At 46.6% G+C, this 24,751-nt stretch overlaps 2 protein-coding genes across 5 annotated transcripts; one reads left to right on the forward strand and one right to left on the reverse strand.

Annotated features, from left to right (window-relative positions):
* Positions 1–912: 912 nt before the first annotated feature.
* Positions 913–11,400, reverse strand: Ptges3l (prostaglandin E synthase 3 like). 3 transcript variants are annotated; one of them, XM_057774088.1, is made up of 8 exons: positions 11,322–11,400; positions 10,941–11,007; positions 10,612–10,725; positions 10,465–10,531; positions 10,257–10,355; positions 5,151–5,240; positions 2,070–2,123; positions 913–1,403 (listed from the first exon to the last, which is right to left on the reverse strand). In XM_057774088.1, the coding sequence occupies exons 3-8, from the start codon at positions 10,677–10,679 to the stop codon at positions 1,368–1,370; spliced, it is 414 nt and encodes a 137-aa protein (XP_057630071.1). In that variant the 5' UTR covers positions 10,680–10,725; positions 10,941–11,007; positions 11,322–11,400; the 3' UTR covers positions 913–1,367. The 3 variants fall into 3 exon arrangements, with proteins under 3 accessions (XP_057630071.1, XP_057630069.1, XP_057630072.1); XM_057774086.1 differs by lacking the exons at positions 10,941–11,007; positions 11,322–11,400 and adding an exon at positions 11,051–11,173; XM_057774089.1 differs by lacking the exon at positions 11,322–11,400 and having other exon boundaries at positions 10,941–11,172.
* Positions 11,401–11,446: 46 nt separating this feature from the next.
* Positions 11,447–22,547, forward strand: Rundc1 (RUN domain containing 1). Of its 2 annotated transcripts, none has more exons than XM_057774083.1 (5): positions 11,447–12,070; positions 16,488–16,646; positions 17,860–18,058; positions 18,600–18,716; positions 20,079–22,547. In XM_057774083.1, the coding sequence occupies exons 1-5, from the start codon at positions 11,447–11,449 to the stop codon at positions 20,945–20,947; spliced, it is 1,968 nt and encodes a 655-aa protein (XP_057630066.1). In that variant the 3' UTR covers positions 20,948–22,547. The 2 variants fall into 2 exon arrangements, with proteins under 2 accessions (XP_057630066.1, XP_057630067.1); XM_057774084.1 differs by having other exon boundaries at positions 20,082–22,547.
* The last annotated feature ends 2,204 nt before the right edge of the window (positions 22,548–24,751 follow it).

Genomic DNA, 24,751 nt, shown 5'->3' on the forward strand with positions numbered 1-24,751 from the left:
TAACCCACAAACCTCAGAAACCTGTGATTTATGATAATTTGGATTTTTAAAAATATTTTATTTATGTGTGTGTGTACTAAGTTACAGGTGGTTGTGAGCCACCTGGTATGGGTGCTAAGAACCAAATTCTTGTCCTCTGAAACATACACTACACACTCTTAACCACTGAGATGTACAGGAAGCTGAGGGTCAAGGGCTGACAGGCATCTGTCTATCTGGGTGAGATGAAATCCCCTGACGTGGATACAAGCCTGGCCAGTAACAACTCTCCACTGCAAAAGGGGCCAGAGTCTCTGATGAGGCTTCCCAAAAAGAGAGGAAAATGCCAGAATGAAAGAGACGGCAACACTCTGAGAATTTACTGTAATCTCTTTCTTCTTTGGCCTTTGCTTTACCACATAGAAACATGTGTCCAAATAACCCCCAGCATCCCAAGCACAGATTCTAAGTCAAATCAATGAGAGTCAGAAACCCCAACAGCCAGCACCTCATCCTCCCTCCTAGCCAATGCAGGACCACACTGGAGCAACCAGGAGGAAGACCTGTGGCATAAAGAGGGACCCTTAAGAAAGCTTCTGCCAGGCGGTGGTGGCACATGCCTTTAATCCCAGCACTCGGAAGGCAGAGGCAGGTGGATCTCTGTGGACTCTGGCAAGACCAGCCTGTTCTACAAGAGCTAGTTCCGGGATAGGCTTCAAAGCTACAGAGAAACCCTGTCTCGAAAAACAAAAAACAAACACAAACAAAAAAAAGCTTCTGAGCCCAGCACTTGGGAGGCAGAGGCAGGTGGATCTCTGTGAGTTCGAGACCAGCCTGGTCTACAGAGCTAGTTCCAGGACAGGCTCCAAAAAAAAAAAAGCCACAGAGAAACCCTGTCTCGAAAAACCAAAAAAAAAAAAAAAAAAAAAAAAAAAAGCTTCTGAGGAGTCAGATCTTTGTGAGTTCAAGGCCAGCCTGGTTTACAGAGCGAGTTCCAGGACAGGTTCCAAAGCTACACAGAGAAACCCTGTCTCCAAAAAGGAAGGAAGGAAGGAAGGAAGGAAGGAAGGAAGGAAGGAAGGAAGGAAAGAAAGAAAGAAAGAAAGAAAGAAAGAAAGAAAGAAAGAAAGAAAGAAAGATCCAGCAGGGCACATACAACACCCATGGAGGGAAAGGCAAAAAAAAAAGAAAAGAAAGAAAGGAAGGAAGGAAGGAAGGAAGGAAGGAAGGAAGGAAGGAAGGAAGGAAGGAAGAAAAGCTTCTGGAAAAGTTCGGAGGTCTCAGTGGATCTTGATGCATAGCAAAACAGTTGATGAAGGTGCACCATAGCCTTTCCATACGACAGAAGGTAGCTACAGCCTCCTCCCCAGCTCTGCTGTCACAGAAACCTAATTAGTTGCTGCATCCGCACTATCAGAATCATCCTGAAAAGAGAAGACAAAGCATCGCTCATTGCTATGGTAACCTTCAATGATGCTGTTCACACCCCCCACACACCTCTACCCCACCCCACCCCTGCAACCCTAAAATCCTAAGTCACAAATCTTAGGAAGCTAAGACCAAAGGAGTCTGACTTTGGATAATGAGCTGAACCACCAGGAATTTCAAGTGGAATTATTATTGTTCCTTAAAGTGGCAAAGACCCTCATCAGAGCCAGGTCTGTCCTAAGATGGGGAGGAGGAAGGGGGAGGCTGAAATTCAACCTCATGTGTGAAATGCAGACTCGGTTAACATGCAGAGAACTGCTGTGTGCTAAAGAACGGAATACACACTCTTTTTGTTTGTTTTGTTTTTTGTTTTTCGAGACAGGGTTTCTCTGTGGTTTTGGAGCCTGTCTTGGAACTAGCTCTTGTAGACCAGGCTGGCTTCGAACTCACAGAGATCCGCCTGCCTCTGCCTCCCGAGTGCTGGGATTAAAGGCGGCTGGAATACACATTCTTTTTGTTTGTGTTACTTCTTCTATTCCTTTTTGGAGGGTGGGCCTCCTGCATGGTGGGAAAGCACTCTTCCATTGAGCTGTATCCAACTCTAATGGGTCATTTGTAAAGGCTAAAAGGAAACCAAAGGATCTAGGAAAGGCATTACTTACGTCTAGATCATCCATGGCAGGGGGAGGTCTCTTGGTGCTGACCTTGTTCAAAAGCTATGGGAAGAGAGACACAGTCGTGAGAGATGAGAAAAAAGAAGTCTGAATATTAGTAGAGACAGGACAATGCCCCCAGACCCAGCCATTAATCGGAGAAAAGTCTATTGATATTCTTCTATGTCTCTTTCTTTCTCTTTCTTTCTTTCTTTCTTTCTTTCTTTCTTTCTTTCTTTCTTTCTTTGAGATGATTTCCTTTTTTAAAAATTAATGGCGGGGGGGGGCAACTGGAGAGATGGCTCAGAGGTTAAGATCACTGACTGTTCTTCCACTGGTCCTAAATTCAATTCCCAGCAACCCCATGGTGGCTCACAACCATCTGTAATGAGGTCTGGTGCCAACACCGTAGACATAACAAATAAGGGGGACTGGAGATGTGGTTCAACAGTTAAGAGCACTTCCTACTCCTGAAGAGGACCTGAGTTTGGTTTCTAGCATGCACATGGTAGCTGACAACAGTTAATCTCAGGCTGGGTATTTTGGGTACCCTAGTAAGTTAAATACTAGAATTTAACAAGTGAAGGCAGGAAGATCAGGAGTTCAAGACCAGCCTCAGTTCACTACCTACTAAGTTTGTTTTTTTTTTTTTTTTTTTTTGGTTTTTCGAGACAGGGTTTCTCTGTGGCTTTGGAACCTGTCCTGGAACTAGCTCTTGTAGACCAGGCTGGCCTCGAACTCACAGAGATCCGCCTACCTCTGCCTCCCAAGTGCTGGGATTAAAGGCGTGCGCCACCACCGCCCGGCTACCTACTAAGTTTTCAAGGCCAGTCTGGGCTGTCTGAGACCCTGTATCAAAAGAGCCAGGGCCTGGAGAGATGGCTCAGTGGTTATAGAGCACTTACTGCTAGAAACCAGGTTCAGTTCCCAGCACCCAAATCAAGCAGTTACTGCTCTCTAGCCTTCTCTGGCAGCTACATTCACATGGGACACATAAACTCACTAGAGCACAAATACATACACATGATAAATTAAAAATCAAAACACCAAACAAACCAAGATGAAAATGACTAAAAATACTGATTTAAAATGGGTGTGGTATCACAGGCCTATAATCCCAGTACTCATAGGCTGAGGCAGGAGGATCAAAAGTTCAAGATTAGCTTCAGTTACATAAGTAGACCCTGCTGGATAGTGGAATTGAACACGTTTAATCCCAGCACTCCTGAGGCAGAGGCAGGCAGATCTCTGTGAGTTTAAGACCAGCCTGGTCTACAAGAGTTACAGGACAAGCCAGGCGGTGGTGGCGCACGCCTTTAATCCCAGCACTTGGGAGGCAGAGGCAGGCGGATCTCTGTGAGTTCGAGACCAGCCTGGTCTACAAGAGCTAGTTCCAGGACAGGCTCTAAAACCACAGAGAAACCCTGTCTCGAAAAACCAAAAAAAAAAAAAAAAAAGAGTTACAGGACAGCCACAGTTAAACACAGAAACCCAGCCTCAAAAGAAAGAGAGAGAGAGAGAGATCCTGTCTCACAAAGAAAAAGAAGTCTATTTAAAAATATTCAGAAAACACCTCCTTATCTATTTAAGTGGGGGGTCTGTTAGTCCTTTTACAATTTGAACTAAGGAGTTTCTGGTCTTCTAAAACTAAATAACACATGGCAGGTGTTGTTTATCAGGAAGAAGTGATTTATAGTATGAATTTTATTCTGACTGGTATTAGATTCCCATGAACTTTTCTAGGTTAGGAAAAGAAAGAAAAACACAAAGAATCATAGATGAGGGCTGGAGAGATGGCTCAGTGGTTAAGAGCATTGCCTGCTCTTCCAAAGGTCCTGAGTTCAATTCCCAGCAACCACATGGTGGCTCACAACCATCTGTAATGAGGTCTGGTGCCCTCTTCTGGCCTGTAGGCATACACACAGACAGAATATTGTATACATAATAAATAAATATTTTTAAAAAAAGAATCATAGATGAGAACAAGAATTATAGCCTAGCAGTGGTAGCACATTCCTTCAGTTCCAGCACACACACACACACACACACACAGAGAGAGAGAGAGAGAGAGAGTTATAGAGTTATTAGGGCTGGAGAGATGGCTCAGCCCTTAAAGGCTAGGCTCACAACCAAAAACCTTTTACAGAATGTAGGCACTACTCTGCAAACAGCAAGTGAAGTTGTGTGAAATTTTATTAATATGGGCAGGCAAGATGGCTCAGTATCAATAGGCACCTGCTGCCACGCCTGATTACATGTGTTCAATCCCTATGACCTACACATTAGAAATAGAAAACAGACTCCCGCAGGTTGTCTTCTGATCTCCACAGGGGTTCTATGACATGTGTGCACCTGCTCCTCCCAAATAAACAAATAAAATGTATTAAGTTTTTGGTCTGTTTTGTTTTTCGAGACAGGATTTCTCTGTGTAACAGTCCTGACTGTCCTGGAACTCACTATGTAGACCAGGCTGGCCTCAAACTCACAGAGATCCGCCTGCCTCTGCCTCCTGAGTGCTGGAATTAAAGGCGTGTGCCACCACCGCCCGGTTTAAGTCCTTTTTAAAAATTTGGCTCAACAGCTAGGAGCATCTGCTTCTCTTCCTGACGATTCAATTTTGTTCCCAACTCCCATGGGCCGACAATTCACAACCACCTGTAACTCCAGCCTCAAGTGATCTAACACATGCATACACAAAACTACAAATAGCAACGCTGGGCATAGTGGAACACACCTTTAATCCCACACCTTTCATCGGGAGATAGGGGCAAGTGCATATCTGTGAGATTCACACTGGTCTATATATAGCAAGTTCCAAACCACCCAGAGCTACATAGTTAAGACCCTTTCTCAAAAATAAATAAATGAAATAATATATCTTTAATTTTTCTCTTTTAAATTTCACTAATACTTATTGCTCTTATTTCTGCTAAATAAACAACAAATAAAATATACAGCATATCAGCACCAGGGAGTGGTCTGCTTAGGGAGTTTCAGTAGCCCCGCCCGGCCCTGATGATTTCCCCAGCTGGCTGCCTGTAGACAGACACAGAACGATTGAGAGGGGCAGCAGGGAGAGGTGCCTCCTACCTCTGCGTAATGCTCCACCTGAGCCAGTTCCACCTCATCATCTCCTTCCCAGTCTCTCCAGTTATCAAAGTCCACAGAGAGCCACACGGGCTGCAAGAGGAAGCATAGGTGTCACAGGCAGGAAGGACAGAAGCAAGAGAACATGAATCTACTTAGTGCCAAACACAGCCAAGAACAGCAAGGTCTGAAAAAGCACAGAGTTCTACCCTCCAAGGGCTGATGGGCAGGCAACTCAACATTCTAGAACTCAACCAAGCAAGACAGATAAGCTGTATTCCCTAGAGTCAGAGGCAGCCCTTTGTTGCAGGGTATTTGTACACTGTGGGAAAATGTATTGCTGTGGTTGGTGTAATAAAAAGCTCAACGGCCAAAACCTAGGCAGGAGGTATAGGTGGGACTTCTGAGCAGAGAGGACTCTGGGAAGAAGAAGACAGAGTCGCTGGTCAGCCTTGGAAGAAGCAGCTTGGGCATTGCTGAGAGATGAAGTAACGAACCAGGTGACAGAACATAATTTAAAGTAAATGGGTTAAGTTATAAGAGCTAGTGGGACAAGCCTAAGCTAAGGCCTAGCTTTCATAATTAATTTTTAAAAAAGATTTATTTATTTGTCTGTTTGTTAATTAAATATGCAGTGTTCTGCCTGTATGTCTGCCTGCAGACCAGAAGAGGGCACCAGATTTCGTTACAGATGTTTGTGAGCCATCATGTGGCTGCTAGGAATTGAACTCAGGACCTCTGGAAGAGCAGCCAGTGCTCCTAACTGCCTAGCCATCTCTCCAGTTTTGGGGTGTTTTTTGTTTTTTTGTTTTGTTTTGTTTTGTTTTTTTGGATTTTCGAGACAGGGTTTCTCTGTAGCTTTTGGTTCCTGTCCTGGAACTAGCTCTTGTAGACCAGGCTGGCCTCGAACTCACAGAGATCTGCCTGCCTCTGGCTCCCAAGTGCTGGGATTAAAGGCGTGCGCCATGGCCCGGCTTGTTGTTGTTTTTTTTTTTAAACTTTATTTAACTTTATTTTATGCACATTGGTATAACGATGTCAGATTCTCTGGAACTGGAGTTACAGACAGCTGCGAGCTGTTATGTGGGTGCTGGGAATTGAACCTGGGTCCTCTGGAGGAAGAGTCAGTGCTTTTAACCACTGAGCCATCTCACCAGCCCTTGTTTTTGTTTTTTAGATTTATTTATTTATTATGTATACAGTTTTCTGTCTGCATGTGTGCCTACAGGCCAGAAGAGGGCACCAGATTTCATTACAAATGGCTGTGAGCCACCATGGGAATTGAACTCAGGCCCTCTGGAAGAGCAGCCAGTGCTCTTAACCTCTGAGATATCTCTTCAGTTTTTATTGTTTTAGCTTTTTTTTTTTTTGGTTTTTCGAGACAGGGTTTCTCTGTAGCTTTGGAGCCTGTCCTGGAACTAGTTCTGTAGACCAGGCTGGCCTCGAACTCACAGAGATCCGCCTGCCTCTGCCTCCTGAGTGCTGGGATTAAAGGCGTGTGCCACCACCGCCTGGCTATTGTTTTAGCTTTTATAATTAATAATAAGTCTCCAAAGTCTCCATGTCATTGTTTGTGAGCTGACTTCTCAAAGAAAAATGTGACTATCAATAGTGAGGACCATATTCCAAAGTGCCCAAATTTAAAGCCAGGTGTAATGCTGTAACCAATCATGCCAGTATTTTTTAGGTGAAGCCTAGAGAACCAGGGGTTCAAGATCATCCTTAGCTATATAGCAAAATAAAGTTCGGCCTAAGTCCCTGTCTCAAGAGAAAATTAAATATTCATACATAGACATTTAAAATATTTATTTTTTTGAGGGGAGTGTAGCTTTTTTAACTCTTTACTCTTTGGAGGCCCGCCACTCAGCTCCCTCCCAAATAAATAAGCAGAGACTTATTCTTACTTTTGAATGCCCAGCCTTATCTTGCCTTATTTCTAGCCAGATTTTCTTTTTTTTTTTTCTTTTTCCTTTTTTTTTTTTTTTGGTTTTTTTCGAGACAGGGTTTCTCTGTAGCTTTGGTGACCGTCCCGGAACTTGCTCTTGTAGACCAGGCTGGCCTCGAACTCCCAGAGATCTGCCTGTCTCTGCCTCCCGAGTGCTGGGATTAAAGGCGTGCGCCACCACCGCCCGGCTAGGCAGATTTTCTTAAATTATCCTGTCTACCCTTTGCCTCTGAGCTTTTACCTTTCCTCTATTTCTGTATATTTTTCTTTCCTTCTTATTTCATGTCTTGCTGGGTGGCTGGGTGACTGGCCCTTGGCATCCTCCTTCTCACGTTCTTCTCCTTCTATTTATTCTCTCTGCCTGCCAGCCCCACCTATTCTTTCTCCTGCCTAGCTATTGGCCGTATAGTTCTTTATTAGACCAATCAGGTGTTTTAGGCAGGCAAAGTATCACAGCTTCTCAGGGTTAAACAAATGCAACATAAAGAATGCAACCCATCTTTGCATCATTAAACAAATATTCCACAGCATAAACAAATGTAACACATCTTTAACTAATAGTCTGCATCGGGGGTGGGGTGTTTTGTTGTTTTATTTTGTTTATGTTTGTTCGTGTTCAAGATCTAGTACTGCTTTGTAAACTAGTGTGGCCTCAACTCACAGAGATCCACCTGCCTCAGCCTCATCCTCATGTAAGGATTAAAGGTTTGTACCACCACACCTGACCATATTTTGTCTGACCCAATGTCTGTGCACCAAGCTCCTGCCTGGTGCCCATAGAGGCCAAAAAGGGTGTTAAATCTTCTGGACCTAGAGTTACAAACAATTCTATTCTGAGCTGGAAATTGAACCTGGGTCCTCTGGATGAGTAGCTTAAAAACTAAACCATCTCTCCAGTCCCATGACTTACAATAAAAGTGTTAAAATCACATTTATGTATTTATGATTTATTTACAGGGAGGGGCATGTCACTACACACAAACGGATATAACACTTTTGAGAGTTGGTTCTCTCCTTCCACCATGTGGTACCTGGGCCTCAAACTCAGATCCTCAGGTCAGCAGGCTCAGGAACAAGCACAGCTGTCTGCTGAGCCATCTCCCCAGCCCCCACAATCTACATTTCTTAATGTCAGCAAACAGTCAAAAATTGTGCATGTTTCCAGGACAGGATCCAAAGTTACAAAGAGAAACCCTGTCTCGAAAAACAAAACAAACAAACCAACAAACAAAAAAAGCCAGGCGGTGGTGGCGCACACCTTTAATCCCAGCACTTGGGGGCAGAGGCAGGCGAATCTCTGTGAGTTCGAGACCAGCCTGGTCTACAAGAGCTAGTTCCAGGACAGGCTCCAAAAACCACAGAGAAACCCTGTCTTGAAAAACAAACAACAAAAAAAAAAAAAGCCAGGCGGTGGTGGTGCATGCTTTTAATCCCAGCACTCAGGAGGCAGAGGCAGGTGGATCTCTGTGAGCTTGAGACCAGTCTGGTCTACAGAGTGAGTTCCAGGACAGCTAAGGCTCTTACACAGAGAAATCCTGTCTCAGAAAAGAAAAATTGTGAATGTTAGTTGGGCAGTGGTGGCACACGCCTTTAATCCCAACACTTGTGAGGCAGAGGCAGGCGGATCTCTGTGAGTTCGAGACCAGTCTGGTCTACAAGAGCTAGTTCCAGGACAGGTTCCAAAGCTACAGAGAAACCCTGTCTCAAAAAAACAAAGAAAAAAAATTGTGAATGTCAGTAGCCAATCAAAATATGTCTTAAGACTTATTTGTTTTGTGTATGAATGTTTTCTCTGCATGTATGTATGTGTACCATGTGCCCATGAAGTCAGAAGTATTGACTCCCCTGCAACTGGATTTACAAATGGTTGTGAGCCACCAGGTAGAGCTGCAAATTGAACTCAGGTTCTCCTAGAGTAGCCAGTGCTCTTAAACACTAAGCCACTTATCCAGCCCCTCGAAATATTTTATTGTTGTTGTTATTGTTTCTCAAGACAGGGTTCTTCTGTGTAGCCCTGGCTGACCTGGAACTCTCTCTCTGTAGACCAGGCTGGCCTTGAGCTCACAGAGATCCACCTGCTTCTACCTCCTGAGTGCTGGGACTAAAGGTGTGTGCCGCCACCGCCAGGCTCAAAATAACTTTTTTTTTTTTTAACTGTGAAGAAACTACTAAAATAAATGTAAAAGCCAGGTTCGGCCACCAGGTGGCCAACTTTCAGCTTTCGGAAGAGAGGTTCCTGGAGTGTGAAGAGTCTCAAGAACGAGACTGACAAAGTCAAAGCAAGTTTAACAGACCACCCAGGGAACAAGGAAAGGGTGGATTAAAGATGGGACAGAAAATATGCAGCGGAAGCCGGGCGTTGGTGGCGCACGCCTTTAATCCCAGCACTTGGGAGGCAGAGTCAGGCGGATCTCTGTGAGTTCGAGGCCAGCCTGGTCTACAAAGGGAGTTCCAGGACAGGTTCCAAAGCTACAGAGAAACCCTGTCTCGAAAAACCAAAATAAATAAATAAATAAATAAATAAATAAATAAATAAATAAATAAATAAATAAAAATAAAAAAAAAAAGAAAAAAGAAAGAAAATATGCAGCGGACTCCCAACAAAGTCAGGCAAAAAATGTCCATACCCGTAATGTCAACATTCAGGATGCTGAGACAGAAGGATGGCAAGTTCAGGGCCAGCCTTAGGTACACAGATAGAGCCTGTCTCAAAAAAGACAAAAAAAAAAAAAAAAAAAAAAAACTTCCCCCAATGAACTCTGATAGATGCAGTCTAGACTGGGAGGAAATATATAAATCTCAATATATTTGGGAGATGAAATATACAGGACCCGGCCGGGCGGTGGTGGCGCACGCCTTTAATCCCAGCACTTGGGAAGGCAGAGGCAGGCGGATCTCTGTGAGTTCGAGACCAGCCTGGTCTACAAGAGCTAGTTCCAGGACAGGCTCCAAAACCACAGAGAAACCCTGTCTCGAAAAACCAAAAAAAAAAAAAAAAAAAAAAAAAAAAAAAAAAAGAAATATACAGGACCCAAGTGACTCACAGAATACTGACTTGAAGGAAGGCAAACCCAAAGCCAGATGTGAGTCTGGTGCCTCGGTACCCAGAGGGAGCTCACAGATAAGGGGCACAGAAGGAGCAGACCACACACCCACACACTCACCTTGATATCCTCCTTGGTGAGCCGTGGCCAGGCCACCTTCTCCTTCCATTTCCTCACAAAGCAAGTGATAGAGCGACCAGAGCGCTTATCCTGGGAGTCCTGTCAGACAGACAGCCTCGTTCTTAGAGGCGGTTTTAGGATAAACCCCCAGTTTCCTTGCTTGGCCGGCCTGTCTGTCCAGGCCTGACTATCGTCACCCTGCCCTCACCTTGGAGTTCACCTTGGCATAGAACTCAATCTCATTGTACAGCTCCACTCCATCACCGTTCCTGCAGCTAAAGAGACGGTAACGCTGAGGCGTAGGAAGAGGGAGGGGACAGTCGGGACACTAGGCCCTTCCAGAGAAGGCCACTACCTGAACACAATGCGGTGATCCTCAATGAGCACATTCACGTCGGTGCTGTCCTCAACACAAAACTCCATGAAAACATATTTGGGTCTGTCATACCACAGGGTCCGGGCGGGCTGCCTGAGGAGAGCGGAGGTGGGGCTTGGAAAAGTCTGAAGGCAATAAGGAGAGGCGGAGGAGGAGACAACAGAGTCGAAGGTGGTGCCACTGAACCAGATGGAAGGGAGTGGGTGGAGTGGGTGGGTGGTGAGAAGGAACGGGGAAAGACAAGGGAAGGAAGGAGTTGGGAGGTACAATCAGGGCACACCACCGCTCTCACCCACAGCCACAGAGACCTGGAGTCCAGCGCTCCGGTGGATCCGGGCAGAATCAGCAGCTTCTACAAGACGCGGGGCAGGGAATCTGCAGGGAGAGGGGCAAGGTACGATGGCGGCCTGAAACTCACCGTTCCATAGTGACTCCAGCTGCCCTGTGGGTTTTGGAGTCCCAGGCACAAGGGCCTCTATCTTTAGATCCTAGGGACGCCCCTAGCAGCTGCCTCTCCTTATATGGCAGGGGTAAGGATTGAGAGGAAGGGAAAGGCGGCTTGACAGCAAAAGTGATCTGCACTCCAGAGGAACTCTGGGAGCGTTTACTGCATCCCTCACATCTCGGGGTCTCCAGAAATATAAGGATCAGGGATATATTTTCCCTCTATGGACAGGGAAAGGGCTAACCTAGACCCTATATGCAGGAAATCAACTTGTCCTCGGCCTCCTTCATTTGTTCCTCCAATGCAAAGTACTCGCGTGTCCAATTCACAAAATGCACTAAGAAGTTTCCAGAGGGCGGGCCCCGGGAGATGGGAGGCGTGCAGGCCCCGCCCACCGCCCCTCCAGGCTTCCCTGCCAGCGCCCGTTGTCATGGCAGCAAAGGGGCACGAATGACGTGCGGTGGCGTTTCCGGGAAGATGGCGGCGGTGGAAGTTGCTACGGAGCTGGCAACTGGGGTGACGGCCTTCGAGCCAAAGGCGAAGGATGCAGAAGAGGAAGAGGAGGAGGAGGAGGAGTCGCTGCCACCATGCGAAGCAGTGCGCTGGGCCCCAGTGGGGGCGGTGGCCGAGGCCGGGCCTGGGGCGGCTGCCTTCTCGGAGGTGACGGCAGCCGAGGAGCCTGGAGCGGCTCCGGGCTCTCCTCCGGACGCGACCGTCCGCACGCTGCGGCGACTGCAAGCCGAGCGGCGGCAGCTGGACTCGGCCCTGCTAGCGCTGTCCTCGCACTTCGCGCAGGTGCAGTTCCGCCTGCGCCAGGTAGTGCGCGGGGCGCCGGCGGAGCAGCAGCGTCTCCTGCGCGAGCTCGAAGACTTCGCCTTCCGCGGCTGTCCTCACGTCCTGGGTTACGAGGGGCTGGAAGACCCCTGCGGCGGCGGCGACGACGAAGGCGATGGGCTTCCGGGGGACCGGCCACGAGTGCGGGGCGAGGACCAGGTGAGTGTCTGGGGCTGGGTCCGACCGAGGATGGGACAGGCAGGGCATATGTGGGTGGTGATGCAGATGCGGACCGAGGCAGAAGGGGTGAGGAGCGAGCAAGCTGGATGGATTATAGGTACGTGAATGCAAGATACAGACGCTGGAGACAGGAAGATGCAGAATGATACACGGCGAGCATTGAAAAGGAGTGGGTAATGGGAGCAGTGCTGCCTCCGTCTACCTTGCCCACGCCTTAAGGTACTTGAGTGTGTATGTGTGTCACACGCTCTACCATAAGATTTATCTCCAGCCTGTGCACTTGCTGATAAATGAACATGGGGAACGGGAGAAGTGGCAAGTGAAAGGGAAGTGAATTGGAATCTATGGAAATTTTAATTTAACGCCCCCCTCCCGTGCTTTTTTGGCATGTACATAGGCTGTACTGTTTATGCTGTCCTAGCTCAGTGAGAGGTTTGGTAAATAGATACCTTCTTTTGGAACTGGAAGGAAACACACCTCCTGATTAAAAGGAATTCCTAGCAACGTCTTCAAACTGCGCTGCCCATCCGGGGTTCTTTGAATGGAGCCTCTGGCTGATGAGTGCATTCTTCAGTACACTGAAGAAGCAATGAAGTTCTGTAAACCAAAACAAGGGAAGGTTCCTTACAAACTTAGCACCTCAGGAAGCTAGGAGTGTGGAGACAAGCTGCCTTTCTCCTTCATAGTCTGCAGATTACACCCCACACATGGCTTTCTTCTCGCTGAAAGTGGCTTTTGCCAGGAAAACTTATCGGTAGCTAGCATTGACTTGTTAATCTGAACTGTTTCCAGCCCCTTCCTTCTCATACTCATATCTCAGTGCCCAAGGAGCAGTCAGTTGTTAAGTCACCGGACTTACAAAGTTAGGAGTTCGAGGCCACCCTGGTCTACAAAGTGAGTTCCAGGACAGTCACCAAAGCTACACAGAGAAACCCTGTCTGGGAAAAAAGAAAGTTAGAATAGAATTGCTTGTAGCCAGGCCCAGTTCAGTAGTGAACAACAACATGAGAGGTTCTGTGCAGACATGATATTTTGTTTGTTTTGTTTTTCGAGACAAGGTTTCTCTGTGTAGCCCTGACTGTTCTAGAACTTGCTCTGTAGACCAGGCTACCCTCAAACTCAGAGATCTGGCTGGCTCTACCTTCCAAGTGCTGGGATTAAGACATGCACCACTACTGGCCTGGATTTTTTTTTAAAGGCAGGGTCTCTAGCTAAAGCTGTCTTTGAACTTGCTGCTATAGAATAATCTTGTGGTATTTTGTTTTAATGTATGTGAGTGGTGAGTGTATGTGTGTGTGCAGGGGCACAGTGCTAGTGTAACAGCCTGTGTGTGTGTGCAGGAGCACGGTGCTGGTGTAATAGCCTGTGTGTGTGTGCAGGAGCACGGTGCTGGTGTAACAGCCTGTGTGTGTGTGCAGGAGCACGGTGCTGGTGTAACAGTCTGTGTGTGTGTGTGCAGGAGCACGGTGCTGGTGTAACAGTCCGTGTGTGTTTGTGTGTGCAGGTCTGAGGACAACTTGCAAGGGTTAGCTCTCTCTCCTTGGAATGTGAGATCTGGAAATGAAACACAGGGCATCTACGTAGCTATATCCCAAGCCTCTCCAAATTACCTTAAACTTTATCTCTGTTTATACTGGAAGTTAAATCCATTATTTCCTGCATTACCCCAGAACTTCTTGTTCTCTCTGTTAAATTTGTTTGCTCAGCTCCAGCAAATATGCTGTAACTACGACAGCAAGTGACAGACTTTGGCAGATGTAGTCATGGAAACAAATCAGGTTTTATAGCTCGTTTCTTTCTTCCTTGACTTCACAAAGGGATGACAAAGATGAACTATTTCTTCATTTCTTTCTCATTGGCTGATTAGATAACATCCTCCAGCCAGAGTTCATTATTTGGAATTTGTTACTGTGTATCTAATTTACTCCAAAAACATATAAGAAATATGTACTGAGGACTGGAGAAATGGCTCAGTAGTTAGGAGCACTGACTGCTCTTGCAAAGAACCCAGGTTTGATTCCCAGCATCAACGTGGCAGCCCACAACTGTCTATAAATTCTATTCCAAAGGATTAGACTCCCTCCTCTGGCTTCTATGGATACCAGGCACTCACATGGTTCACAGACATACATGTGGGCAAAGCATCCATAAACGTAAAATAAAATTTAAAAAACATTTTTTTAAGAAAGAAAGGAAATACGTACTGAGAATTCACCTCATACTGGGCACAGTTCTAGGTGTGTTGGGGTTGGAAGTCAAGGCCTTTGCCCATCAGGAGTTTACAGATTAGTAGAAGCAGGTCCTAAACAAATACTGTAATGAATAAGTGTACACAGAACAGAGAAGAGTTGACTGTTCTGCCTGGAGACAGTCAGGGAAAGCGTTCCGCGGAGACCTAGTTACTGAGCTGAGAAAGAATGGGCTCAGATAAAAAGCAGGAAGACTCAGAAAGGATCGGAAGAGTGTCCTGAGAGTTGCTGTCATGTTCAATAAAGCTAAAGAAAGGGGATTGCTTTTTAAGAAGTGGAACAAAAGGTTAGTTCTCTGTTTTTCATCTGTTCTTTCTCATACCTTGCTTCTTGAGGGCTTGGTAAGTACCACTTTAAGGTTAAGTTTAATACTGTGTAGATCCTAGTTTAAAATGCAGCTTTATACCTACAAATGATTTACTGCCCTGCTCCTTTGTTTTTTGTTTGTTTGGTTGGTTGGTTGGTTGATTTTTTTCAGTGGTGGTTGTTAAGACAGAGTCTGTATCTGTAGTCCAGACGAGCCTGAAACTCACTCAGGAGTACAGGTATAAACTGTCATGTCTGGCTTGCTTTCTTGTTTTGTTTAGGATTTGTACTCAGAAATGATGGAAACCCAATATCTAAGAATATATTGTCAAGACTTGATCACTTTATGTAAAGGGCTTTTAAAAACTTAAAGACAAAAGCTACATGGCAACTGCCATGAAAAAGGGTTGTCCTCGGAGAAACCTACCCCACACATGCCTACACACCACACTGTTACCTTCCCACCCCTCTGACTTGGCTTCTGTCTATTTCTGTGTCTTAGGCACTTACGTGTCATTGTTTCTCCTTTTACAGAAATAGCTATAACTTTCCCAAGTAGCTTTGGAGTTCAGAAAGCTGATTGATTTCTCTCTACATAAAGCCTTTCTCTATACTCAGATTCCCAGGCTTTGGTTTTTGAGACGGGGTCTCATGAAGCCCCGCCTAGCCTCAGACTAGCTATCTAGTTCATACTGTGGGACGGTAGTCTTTTATCCAGTCACTTGTATTACTTTTAATAAAATGCTGATTGGCCAGTAGCCAGGCAGGAAGTATAGGCAGGGTGACAGCAACCAGGCAGGAAGTAGAGGGTGGCAACGAGAATTATGGGAAGAGGGAAGTTTCAGTCTGCAGTCCTCACCCAAACACAGAGGAAGCCAGACACAGAGCAAGCAAGATGTGACTGCCTCGCCGAAAAAGGTACCAAGCCACGTGGCTAACACAGACAAGAATTATGAGCTAATGTAAGTTATAAGAGTTATTAAGAAGCCTGAAATAGAGCCGGGCGGTGGTGGCGCACGCCTTTAATCCCAGCACTTGGGAGGCAGAGGCAGGCGGATCTCTGTGAGTTCGAGACCAGCCTGGTCTACAAGAGCTAGTTCCAGGACAGGCTCCAAAAACTACAGAGAAACCCTGTCTCGAAAAACCAAAAAAAAAAAAGCCTGAAATACTAGGCCAATCAGTTTATAATAATGTAGACCTGTGTGTGTTTTCTTTGGGAGTGAATGACTGAAGGATCAGGTGGGACAGAAACCTCAGTCAACAAGTTCATGCTGGACTTGAACTTCTGATCCTTGAGTCTTCACAAGCCATCATACCAGCTTCACTCTCCCCCCCGCTGTTTTGCAAAATCAATTAGCAAAGAGTTGTGAGCAGTTACACTGTGTTGATTGGCCATGAAGATGACACCTTTAACTCCAGAAGACCATCTTACCTAAGTTTTCTCCTCTGAGTAGAGCTTTGAAAAACAAGCCTATTAACAAAAGGCTTCATTGTGTTTATACCCTGTTTCCAATGAAGGGTAATCACTTCTTAGAAGACACACGTGTAGGGCTATGGTGGTACTCGCAGCACTTAGGAAACAGATGCAGGTGGATCTTTGAGTTCGAGGCCAGCCAGGGCTATACAGAGAACCCCTGTCTCAAAAGAAGGAAAGAGAACACACACACATAATTAATTGCTCTGGGTGAAGTATATTCTTACTGGTGAACGTGCCTTGTCAATTGTCCCATTGACTCATTTGGGACCGTTCTATATTTTTCCGGTCATTATTGGCCTAGAGTCTTAAAGGCCTTTGACTTCTCTTTTCTGTGAAATAGACCCAAGTGTTTTTCTCTTCATAGAGTGAGCAGGAAAAACGAGAGCGTCTGGAAACCCAGAGGGAGAAGAAGAAAGAACTGATTCTGCAGCTCAAGACCCAGCTTGATGACCTGGAAACCTTTGCTTATCAGGAAGGCAGTTATGACTCCCTGCCGCAGTCCATGGTCTTGGAAAGACAGCGGGTGAGCAGACCTCAGAGACGACTCCAGCATTTCTTATGGTTAATGTATCCCTGCTGATGGTATTCCAGCATAGTCCCCCAGTGCATGTCTCCCATGGCCTTAACAAGAACCCCAGGTCCAAATCAGAAAGTTTACTGTTTCCTGGAACCTCTCTCTCTTTCTTATTCCCTTCGTTCCAAAGTTCCTTTAGCATTTGTTTTCAATAGCACACACAATAGAAACACACACACACACATATATATTCACTTGGAAGCCTTTAGAATATATATATACTCACTTGGAAGTCTTTAGAGATAGCAAATGTGAAGCTTTTGGGATTTTATTTCTTTTTATTTTATGTATAAGAGTGTTTTGCCTGCATACACGTCTTTGTACCACGTGCATGAAGTGCCTGTGGAAGCCAGGAGGTGGCAGGCCCTCAGAAGTGGAGTCACAAAGGTTGTGAGCTGCCATGTGGGTGCTGGGAACCCAACCCCAGTCCTCTGGAAGAGTGCTGGTACTCTTAACTGCTGACCCATCTCTCCAGCCCAAAGATGACTCTACTGGATCCTTAGCCACCTTGAATCATTCACCCTGTTCTAATGGGTGAAGGTTGTCTGACCTGACAAGTTCTCAGTGTATGAGAGGTACCATTGCTGATTGAAGGAATTGTGTGTTGTTTTGTTTTGTCATTTGCTTGGTTGTTAGGTTGTTTGGTTGGTTTTTTGAGACAGTCTTTCTCTGTGGGATTTGCTTTGTAGACCAGGCTGGCCTTGAACTCCCAGAGATCCACCTGCCTCTACCTCCTGAGTGCTGGAATTAAAGGTGTGTGCCACCACCGCCCAGCTTGTTTTATTGAGACAGTTCTCATATAGCATAAGCTGGCCTCTAACTTGCTATATAGGCCACACTGCCCAGCCTCATCTTTCTTTTTAAATTATTGTATGAGTGTGGGTGCAGACGTGTCACAGCACAGTTCTCCCCTTCCACCTTTTCGTAGGTTCTGAGCATCTGGTTGGGGTTACTAGGCTTATGTATATAACAAGTGCTTTTATCTGCTGAACCATCTCTAAGGCCCTGTCCTAATCTTAACAGCAGCTGCGCCATTTTCTCCTGAAGTCAAAGATCCATGCAGTTTTTATTTATGTTTGAGCATAGAAACCTGGCTGGGATTCTCCTCCTTAGCCCTCCTTGAGACCTGCAAAGGGTATACTCATTGCTGTGGTCTTGATAGGTGATCATCGATGAGTTAATAAAGAAATTGGACATGAATCTGAATGAGGACATCAGTTCCCTGTCAACCGAGGAGCTTCGTCAGCGTGTGGATGCAGCCGTGGCTCAGATCGTCAACCCAGCTCGGGTGAAAGAGCAGTTGGTTGAGCAACTGAAGACCCAGATCCGAGACCTGGAGATGTTCATCAGCTTCATCCAAGGTCAGAGGAGCATCTGGGAGGAGGAAGTGGGAACAGAGTGGTAGTTCTGTGTGGTCTGAGAACTCATCTGAAGGGGCCAGGGCCAGGTCTCGCTGTGTTTAAGAGAGCTTCAGAGAGTTGAAATGGGTGTGGTGCTCCACGCCTTAAGTCCTCGAGTGCAGAGAAGCAGAGGCTGGCAGATCTCTTGAGTTATATAGAGCGAGTTCCAGGCTAGCCTGCATAACGAGGCCCCTTATGTATGCCGCAGTAGAATGGAAAGAACATTGTCTAGAAGCTTGTCTTTCAGGCCCACTGCTGGCCTCGTGTTCCTGAGCAGATTCCTCCCCTCTTAGGCTCACTCCCTTCACTGGGGATGACTCATTCTTCACTTGCTAAGCTAATATTTACTGGGCTAACTGTGCTGTACCAGGCACCTTTCACACAGTGAAACACAATTTATTAAGTTCTAGTCATAGAGTAGACACGGTTAACTAGTCCTTTTCCCTCTAAAAATCTGCTAGGAAGATGGTAAGTGTCTTGGTTTTGTAACTTCTGATGACAGATGAAGTGGGAAGCCCCTTACAGACAGGTGGACACTGTGAGTGCAAGACCAGCGGGAGGACAGGAACCAGCTCCACCAGAACGGGCAGCAGCACACAGCCCCCAGGAGCCGGCAAAAGTAAGTACAGCTCCTAGCATGCACAGGCTACAGAAGCCGAAAGTGGGAGGTGGAAGCAGGAGGATTGGAAGTTCAAGGCCAATCTGGACTACATACACATCGAGATTCTGTCTGGCAAAAAGAAAGGACAGTGAGATTGGCTAGGCAGGTACTGGTGCTTGCTGCCAAGGCTGAGGACACGTGTTGGAGCCCCAGGATTATTTCATGGTAGGAGAAATGACTCCCTCTGGTTGTCCTCTGACCTTATGAGCATGTGCACATTTGCATGTATGTGCACACAAAAAAGCTTAATGAATGAATGATTGCTTGGGTCTTAGAAAGAAATGGGGAAGAGGAAATAATGGTACACAGTGTCTTTGGGGCATGATAAAAACATTTTAATATGACTTGTGATGGTGTATGTACCATTCTTTTTTTTTTTTCCTGAGACAGGGTTTCTCTGTGAAACAGTCCTGGCTGTCCTGAAACTCACTTTGTAGACCAGGCTGGCTTCAAACTCACAAAGATCCGCCTGCTTCTTCCTCCCAAGTGCTGGGATTAAAGGTGTACGCCACCACTGCCCAGCTGTATGTACAGTTCTTAAGTATAATTTTAAAAAACAACCAGACTGGGCTGGAGAGATGGCTCAGCAATTAAGAGCATTGACTGCCCTTCCAGAGGTCCTGAGTTCAATTCCCAGCAACTACATGGTGGCTCACAACCATCTATAATGAGATCTGCTGCCCTCTTCTGGCATGCAAGCATACATGCAAACAGAGCACTGTATATATAATTAATAAATAAATAAATAAATAAATAAATAAATAAATAAGATCTTTAAAAAAGAAAGAAAAAAAAAAAAACCAGCCAGGCACACCTTTAATCCCAGCACTTAGGAGGCAGAGGCAGGCGGATTTCTGTGAGTTTGAGGCCAGCCTGGTCTACAAGAGCTAATTCCAGGACAGGTTCCAAAGCTACAGAGGAAACCCTGTCTTGGAAAAAAAAGAAAAAAAGAAAAAAAGAAAAAAAAAACAGGCCAGGGAGATGTAATTAGTATATGCTTAACGTGAATGGAGTAGATAGAGCTTGAGGTCAACCATGACATGGTGGTGCCTGCCTGAAATCCTAGCAATGGGGAGGCTGAGAGGTGATGACTGCCATGGTACAAGATCCTGGGTGTGAAAAAAACCAACCTCAATTATATACTAGAAATAGATGTCTGCACAGTATTTCAATTATAATTAGTATCATCAGCCAAAAATAAGTCAGTCCAGCTACATCCTTGCCTTCACGGGGCACCTGTGCTGTGGCCTAGAGCAGAGCTTGCTCTCAGCTGTAATCTGCTGAGTGGGATCTCTTTCTAATGAATCACTGTTTTCTAAGCAGCAAAGGCAGAAGACGTGAAGAGAGTCCGCGAAACGGGGCTGCACCTGATGCGCCGAGCGCTGGCTGTGCTCCAGATCTTTGCTGTTAGCCAGCTGGGCTGTGCCACAGGCCAGATCCCTCAAACCTTGTGGCAGAGGGGCCAGGCAGACAGAGACTACTCCCCCTTACTGAAAAGGCTGGAAGTGTCCGTAGACAGAGTGAAGCAGCTGGCCTTGCGACATCAGCCACATGACCACGTCATTACTTCGGCCAACCTCCAGGACCTCTCTCTAGGAGGCAAGGATGAGCTGACCATGGCCGTGCGGAAGGAGCTGACCGTGGCTGTTCGGGACCTGCTGGCCCATGGGCTGTACGCCTCTTCCTCTGGGATGAGCCTTGTCATGGCCCCCATTGCCTGCTTGCTGCCAGCCTTCTCCTCAGCTCCTGAGACCATGCACCCCTGGGAGCTCTTTGTAAAGTACTATCATGCCAAGAATGGCCGTGCATACGTGGAATCCCCGGCCCGGAAGCTCTCGCAGTCCTTTGCCCTTCCTGTAATGGGTGGCAGTGCCGTGACCCCCAAACAGAGCCTTCTGACAGCCATCCACCTGGTGCTGACAGAGCACGACCCTTTTAAGCGCAGCGCTGACTCGGAGCTGAAGGCGTTGGTGTGCATGGCACTGAATGAGCAGCGCCTGGTGTCTTGGGTAAACCTCATCTGCAAGTCAGGGTCCCTCATCGAGCCCCATTACCAGCCCTGGAGCTACATGGCCCACACGGGATTTGAGAGTGCCCTCAACTTGCTCAGCCGCCTCAGCAGCCTCAAGTTCAGCCTTCCTGTAGATCTGGCTGTGCGCCAACTCAAGAACATCAAAGATGCCTTTTGATGAGAACTTTAGCCCCCCCCCCACGCACCTTGCTCTGAATAGGTAGATGTCCCAGAGTTCTAGAGTACAAGTCGGGGAGTTAGACAGAGGGTAGAGACATTTTCCTTAAACCCTTTTAGGTGGGCAGCCCAATGGAGGCGAAGTCTGGTTTTCTCTTAGCAAATTAGGAAGATGTGCCAGAGACTCACCAGAAATAGTGAGTGTCAGGAGCCCAAGAGATGGTTCGCCAGGTGAAGAGGCTTGCCCTCATACCTGGCAATCAATCTGAGTAATCCTGGGGACCCACATGGTACAAATTGTCCTCTTACCTCCACACATGAACTGTGGCACATGTGTGTCCCTACCCAAACACAAATAAGTGTAATAATAAAATCTAAAAAGCAGCGTCAGAGCTAGAGATGTCGCTCCGTGGAACGGTGGGTGGAGAGCATGTGCAGTCAGGGCTGAGGGCATTAAAGCAAGCAGAAACTGCCCGCGGCCCCTAGCCCACCACAGTGCATGGTCCACTTTGTAGGAACAATGTTAACAAATTCCAGTCAGCGATTCGGATTCCCCTTTCTTCTAGGGGAGTTTTAACTGTGAGATGAGAACAGAGAGCTCCCTGCTGGATGCTCCTTCTACAGACAGTGCTCCGCCGGGCGATGGTGGCGCACGCCTTTAATCCCAGCACTTGGGAGGCAGAGGCAGGCGGATCTCTGTGAGTTCGAGACCAGCCTGGTCTACAAGAGCTAGTTCCAGGACAGGCTCCAAAGCCACAGAGAAACCCTGTCTCGAAAAACCAAAAAATAAATAAATAAATACAGACAGTGCTCCTCCCGGATGGCAGGTACACTCTAGAGCCCCTCCAGGCTGACCCAGTGTTCAGAAGTGAGAGCATCCATGCAATCCTCGTCACAAAAACACACAGTACATACGATGATGGGTGGCCCAGCCCCGCTGGCACTGCTTGTCCAGAAGAATGGCTGATGGGGAAGTCTGATCTTGCAGTGTGCCCAGCAGTGGGGCCAGAGATTTCTACTGTTCTCTATACAGACCACACACCCACGCATCTGTCAAAGTGACCGCTTGTCTTTCAGCTGCACCGTGCACACGCTCCAGGACTCACGAATTGGCACCTGCACTTTGTTCCTGTGGAGTACACTTGAACTTGTTTCAGTGACATGGCACTTAAGATGTGTCATTGACACTTGACGGAAATACATGGAGATTCCCTATGAAACACTATAGTGGCCGGGCAGTGGTGACGCACGCCTTTAATACCAGCACTCGGGAGGCAGAGGCAGGCGGATCTCTGTGAGTTCGAGGCCAGCCTGGTCTACAAGAGCTAGTTCCAGGACAGGCACCAAAGCTACAGAGAAACCCTGTCTCGAAAAACAAAAACAAAAAAAAAAACAAACAAACAAACAAAAAAAAGAAACACTATAGTGTTCGGGGCTTGGGATGCCGCTCTGGCAGAGTGCTTGCCTGGCGTGTCTGAGGTTTTGTTTCTCAATCCTCAGCACCACTCCCCAGAAAAAAAAAAGATAATTGTAAAATATCTTAAATAATGATGATATATCTGTGATCAGTAATAAAATTACAGTATTTTGTGTAGCTTCTCTACAAAGCCCACAGCTTCCCTCTGCTTCTACGTCTCTCTAGTGCTATCAGCCCATGTAATTAGGTCAGTATTTCTTTGGGAACTGTTTCCCTCTGCCCTGGATCGAGTCAGGATTTGGTGGCAGTTTGGTCTGTATGTGTCCTGGTTCTGCCTGGTTTTGTAGCAGCAACACTGCAGTGGGTGTTACCACACATGCTGCTTCAGGAAACTGGCTCTGTAAAGTCCACTCGGCAGGCTGTCAGCGTTCAGGGTGAGTGATCTGGGGAAGGTGTAGAGCACGAAATGAAATGAGAAGGAACCATGGGGCTGGGCATGGTGGCACATGCCTATAAACCCAGCACTTGGTAAAGGAGGAGCTCAGGTTTGAAGCCAACCTGGACCACATAAACTTTCAAAAGCAACACCAGAAAGAATGTGATAGTTTAAAGCAGAGACAGGAATATTGCCACAAGCTTGAGGCTATCCTGGGACACATGAGACAGGGTTTCCCTATGTTGTCCTAGACTTTGATATGTAGAACAGGCTGACCTCGAACTCACAGAGATCCTCCTGTGTCTGCCTCTAACAGGTGTGTGCCACCAAGGCAGAGTCTCCTATAGCCTATGCTGGTATTGAACTCATTACAAAGCTCTTGATGACCTTGAACTTCTGATCCTCCCTTTACTGCCCCCTGTGAGTTGGGATTATAGTCATGGGCCACCTCTCTGGACACAGGTCCTTTGTTGAGCTACATAATAGTTTGTCCAAGACTTCTTTTTTCCCATTCATTTTTGCCAGGGGTCTCTCTCCAGTGCAGTGAGCCTGGGGTGACACCTGTCAGTCAGGAGGCAGCCTTCAGGAGGTGGCAATATGAGCCTGAAATCTCACAGTGAGCATCATGGAAGCCAGGATGTGTAGGGAAGCAGATGTGCAGACACCAAGCCAAGCGGAAGAAGATGAGCATCCTGGTCCACTGCTCCTTAATAAAGATTCCATTCAAAACTGCTGCATGGAGGCTTGAGAGACATCTCTGGTCAAGAGCAATGGCTGCTCTTCCAGAAATACTTGAGTTCAATTCCCAGCACCCACACGGTGGCTCAGAACCATCTGTAACTGAAGTTCCAATGACTGATGCCCTCCTCTGGCTTGCATGCAGGCACGAATGAGGTGTACAGACACACATTTAGGCAAAACACCACATAAAATAAAGAAGAAAACACTTAAAAAATGTTTATAAATCAGTAGGTGGAGCAGCCTGGTCTGTTAATCACCTTGGGAAATGCTTCCTCCTGCTTCAGAAAATATTTTAATTGCAGCCAGGCTTGGTGTCCCATGCCTATTGTCACAGACAGAAGAGACTGGAGCAGGAGTATTGCTGAGTTCAAGGGCAGTTGGAGTACATAGTTTAAATGTGTGTGTGTGTGTGTGTGTGTGTATGTCATGGCAGAGGACCTGGAGAGGACCCAGATTCAATTCCCAGCACCTACATAGTAACAGAGTCACACAATCATCTGTTACACCAGTTCTAGGGAATCCATCACCTTCCTCTGACCTCCTTGGACACTCGGCACTCGGCACTCACTCAGTGCACATACATACATGCAGGCAAAATACTCATACATAAAAAATAAGGGCTGGAGAGATGGCTCAGCAATTAAGAGCACTGCTCTTCCAGAGGTCCTGAGTTCAATTTCCAGCAACCACATGGTGGCTCACAACCATCTATAATGGGATCTGATGTCCTCTTCTGGCATAAAGTCATACATACAGATAGAGCACTCAAATACATAAAAGAAATAAATCCTTCGGGAGGCAGAGGCAGGCGGATCTCTGTGAGTTCGAGACCAGCCTGGTCTACAAGAGCTAGTTCCAGGACAGGCTCCAAAACCACAGAGAAACCCTGTCTCGAAAAACCAAAAAAAAAAAAAAAAAAAAAGAAAGAAAGAAATCTTTAAAAATATAAATTAAGCCGGGCGGTGGTGGCACACGCCTTTAATCCCAGCACTCGGGAGGCAGAGGCAGGCGGATCTCTGTGAGTTCGAGACCAGCCTGGTCTACAAGAGCTAGTTCCAGGACAGGCTCCAAAACCACAGAGAAACCCTGTCTTGAAAATAAATAAATAAATAAAAATATAAATTAAAAAATATGACGGGCGGTGGTGGCACACGCTTTTAATCTCAGCACTTGGGAAATAGAGAAAGGCTGATCTTTGTGAGTTCAAGGCC

The sequence above is a fragment of the Chionomys nivalis genome, chromosome 7 (genome assembly GCF_950005125.1).
Source record: "Chionomys nivalis chromosome 7, mChiNiv1.1, whole genome shotgun sequence".
In the NCBI taxonomy this organism is placed as follows: Eukaryota; Metazoa; Chordata; class Mammalia; order Rodentia; family Cricetidae; genus Chionomys; species Chionomys nivalis.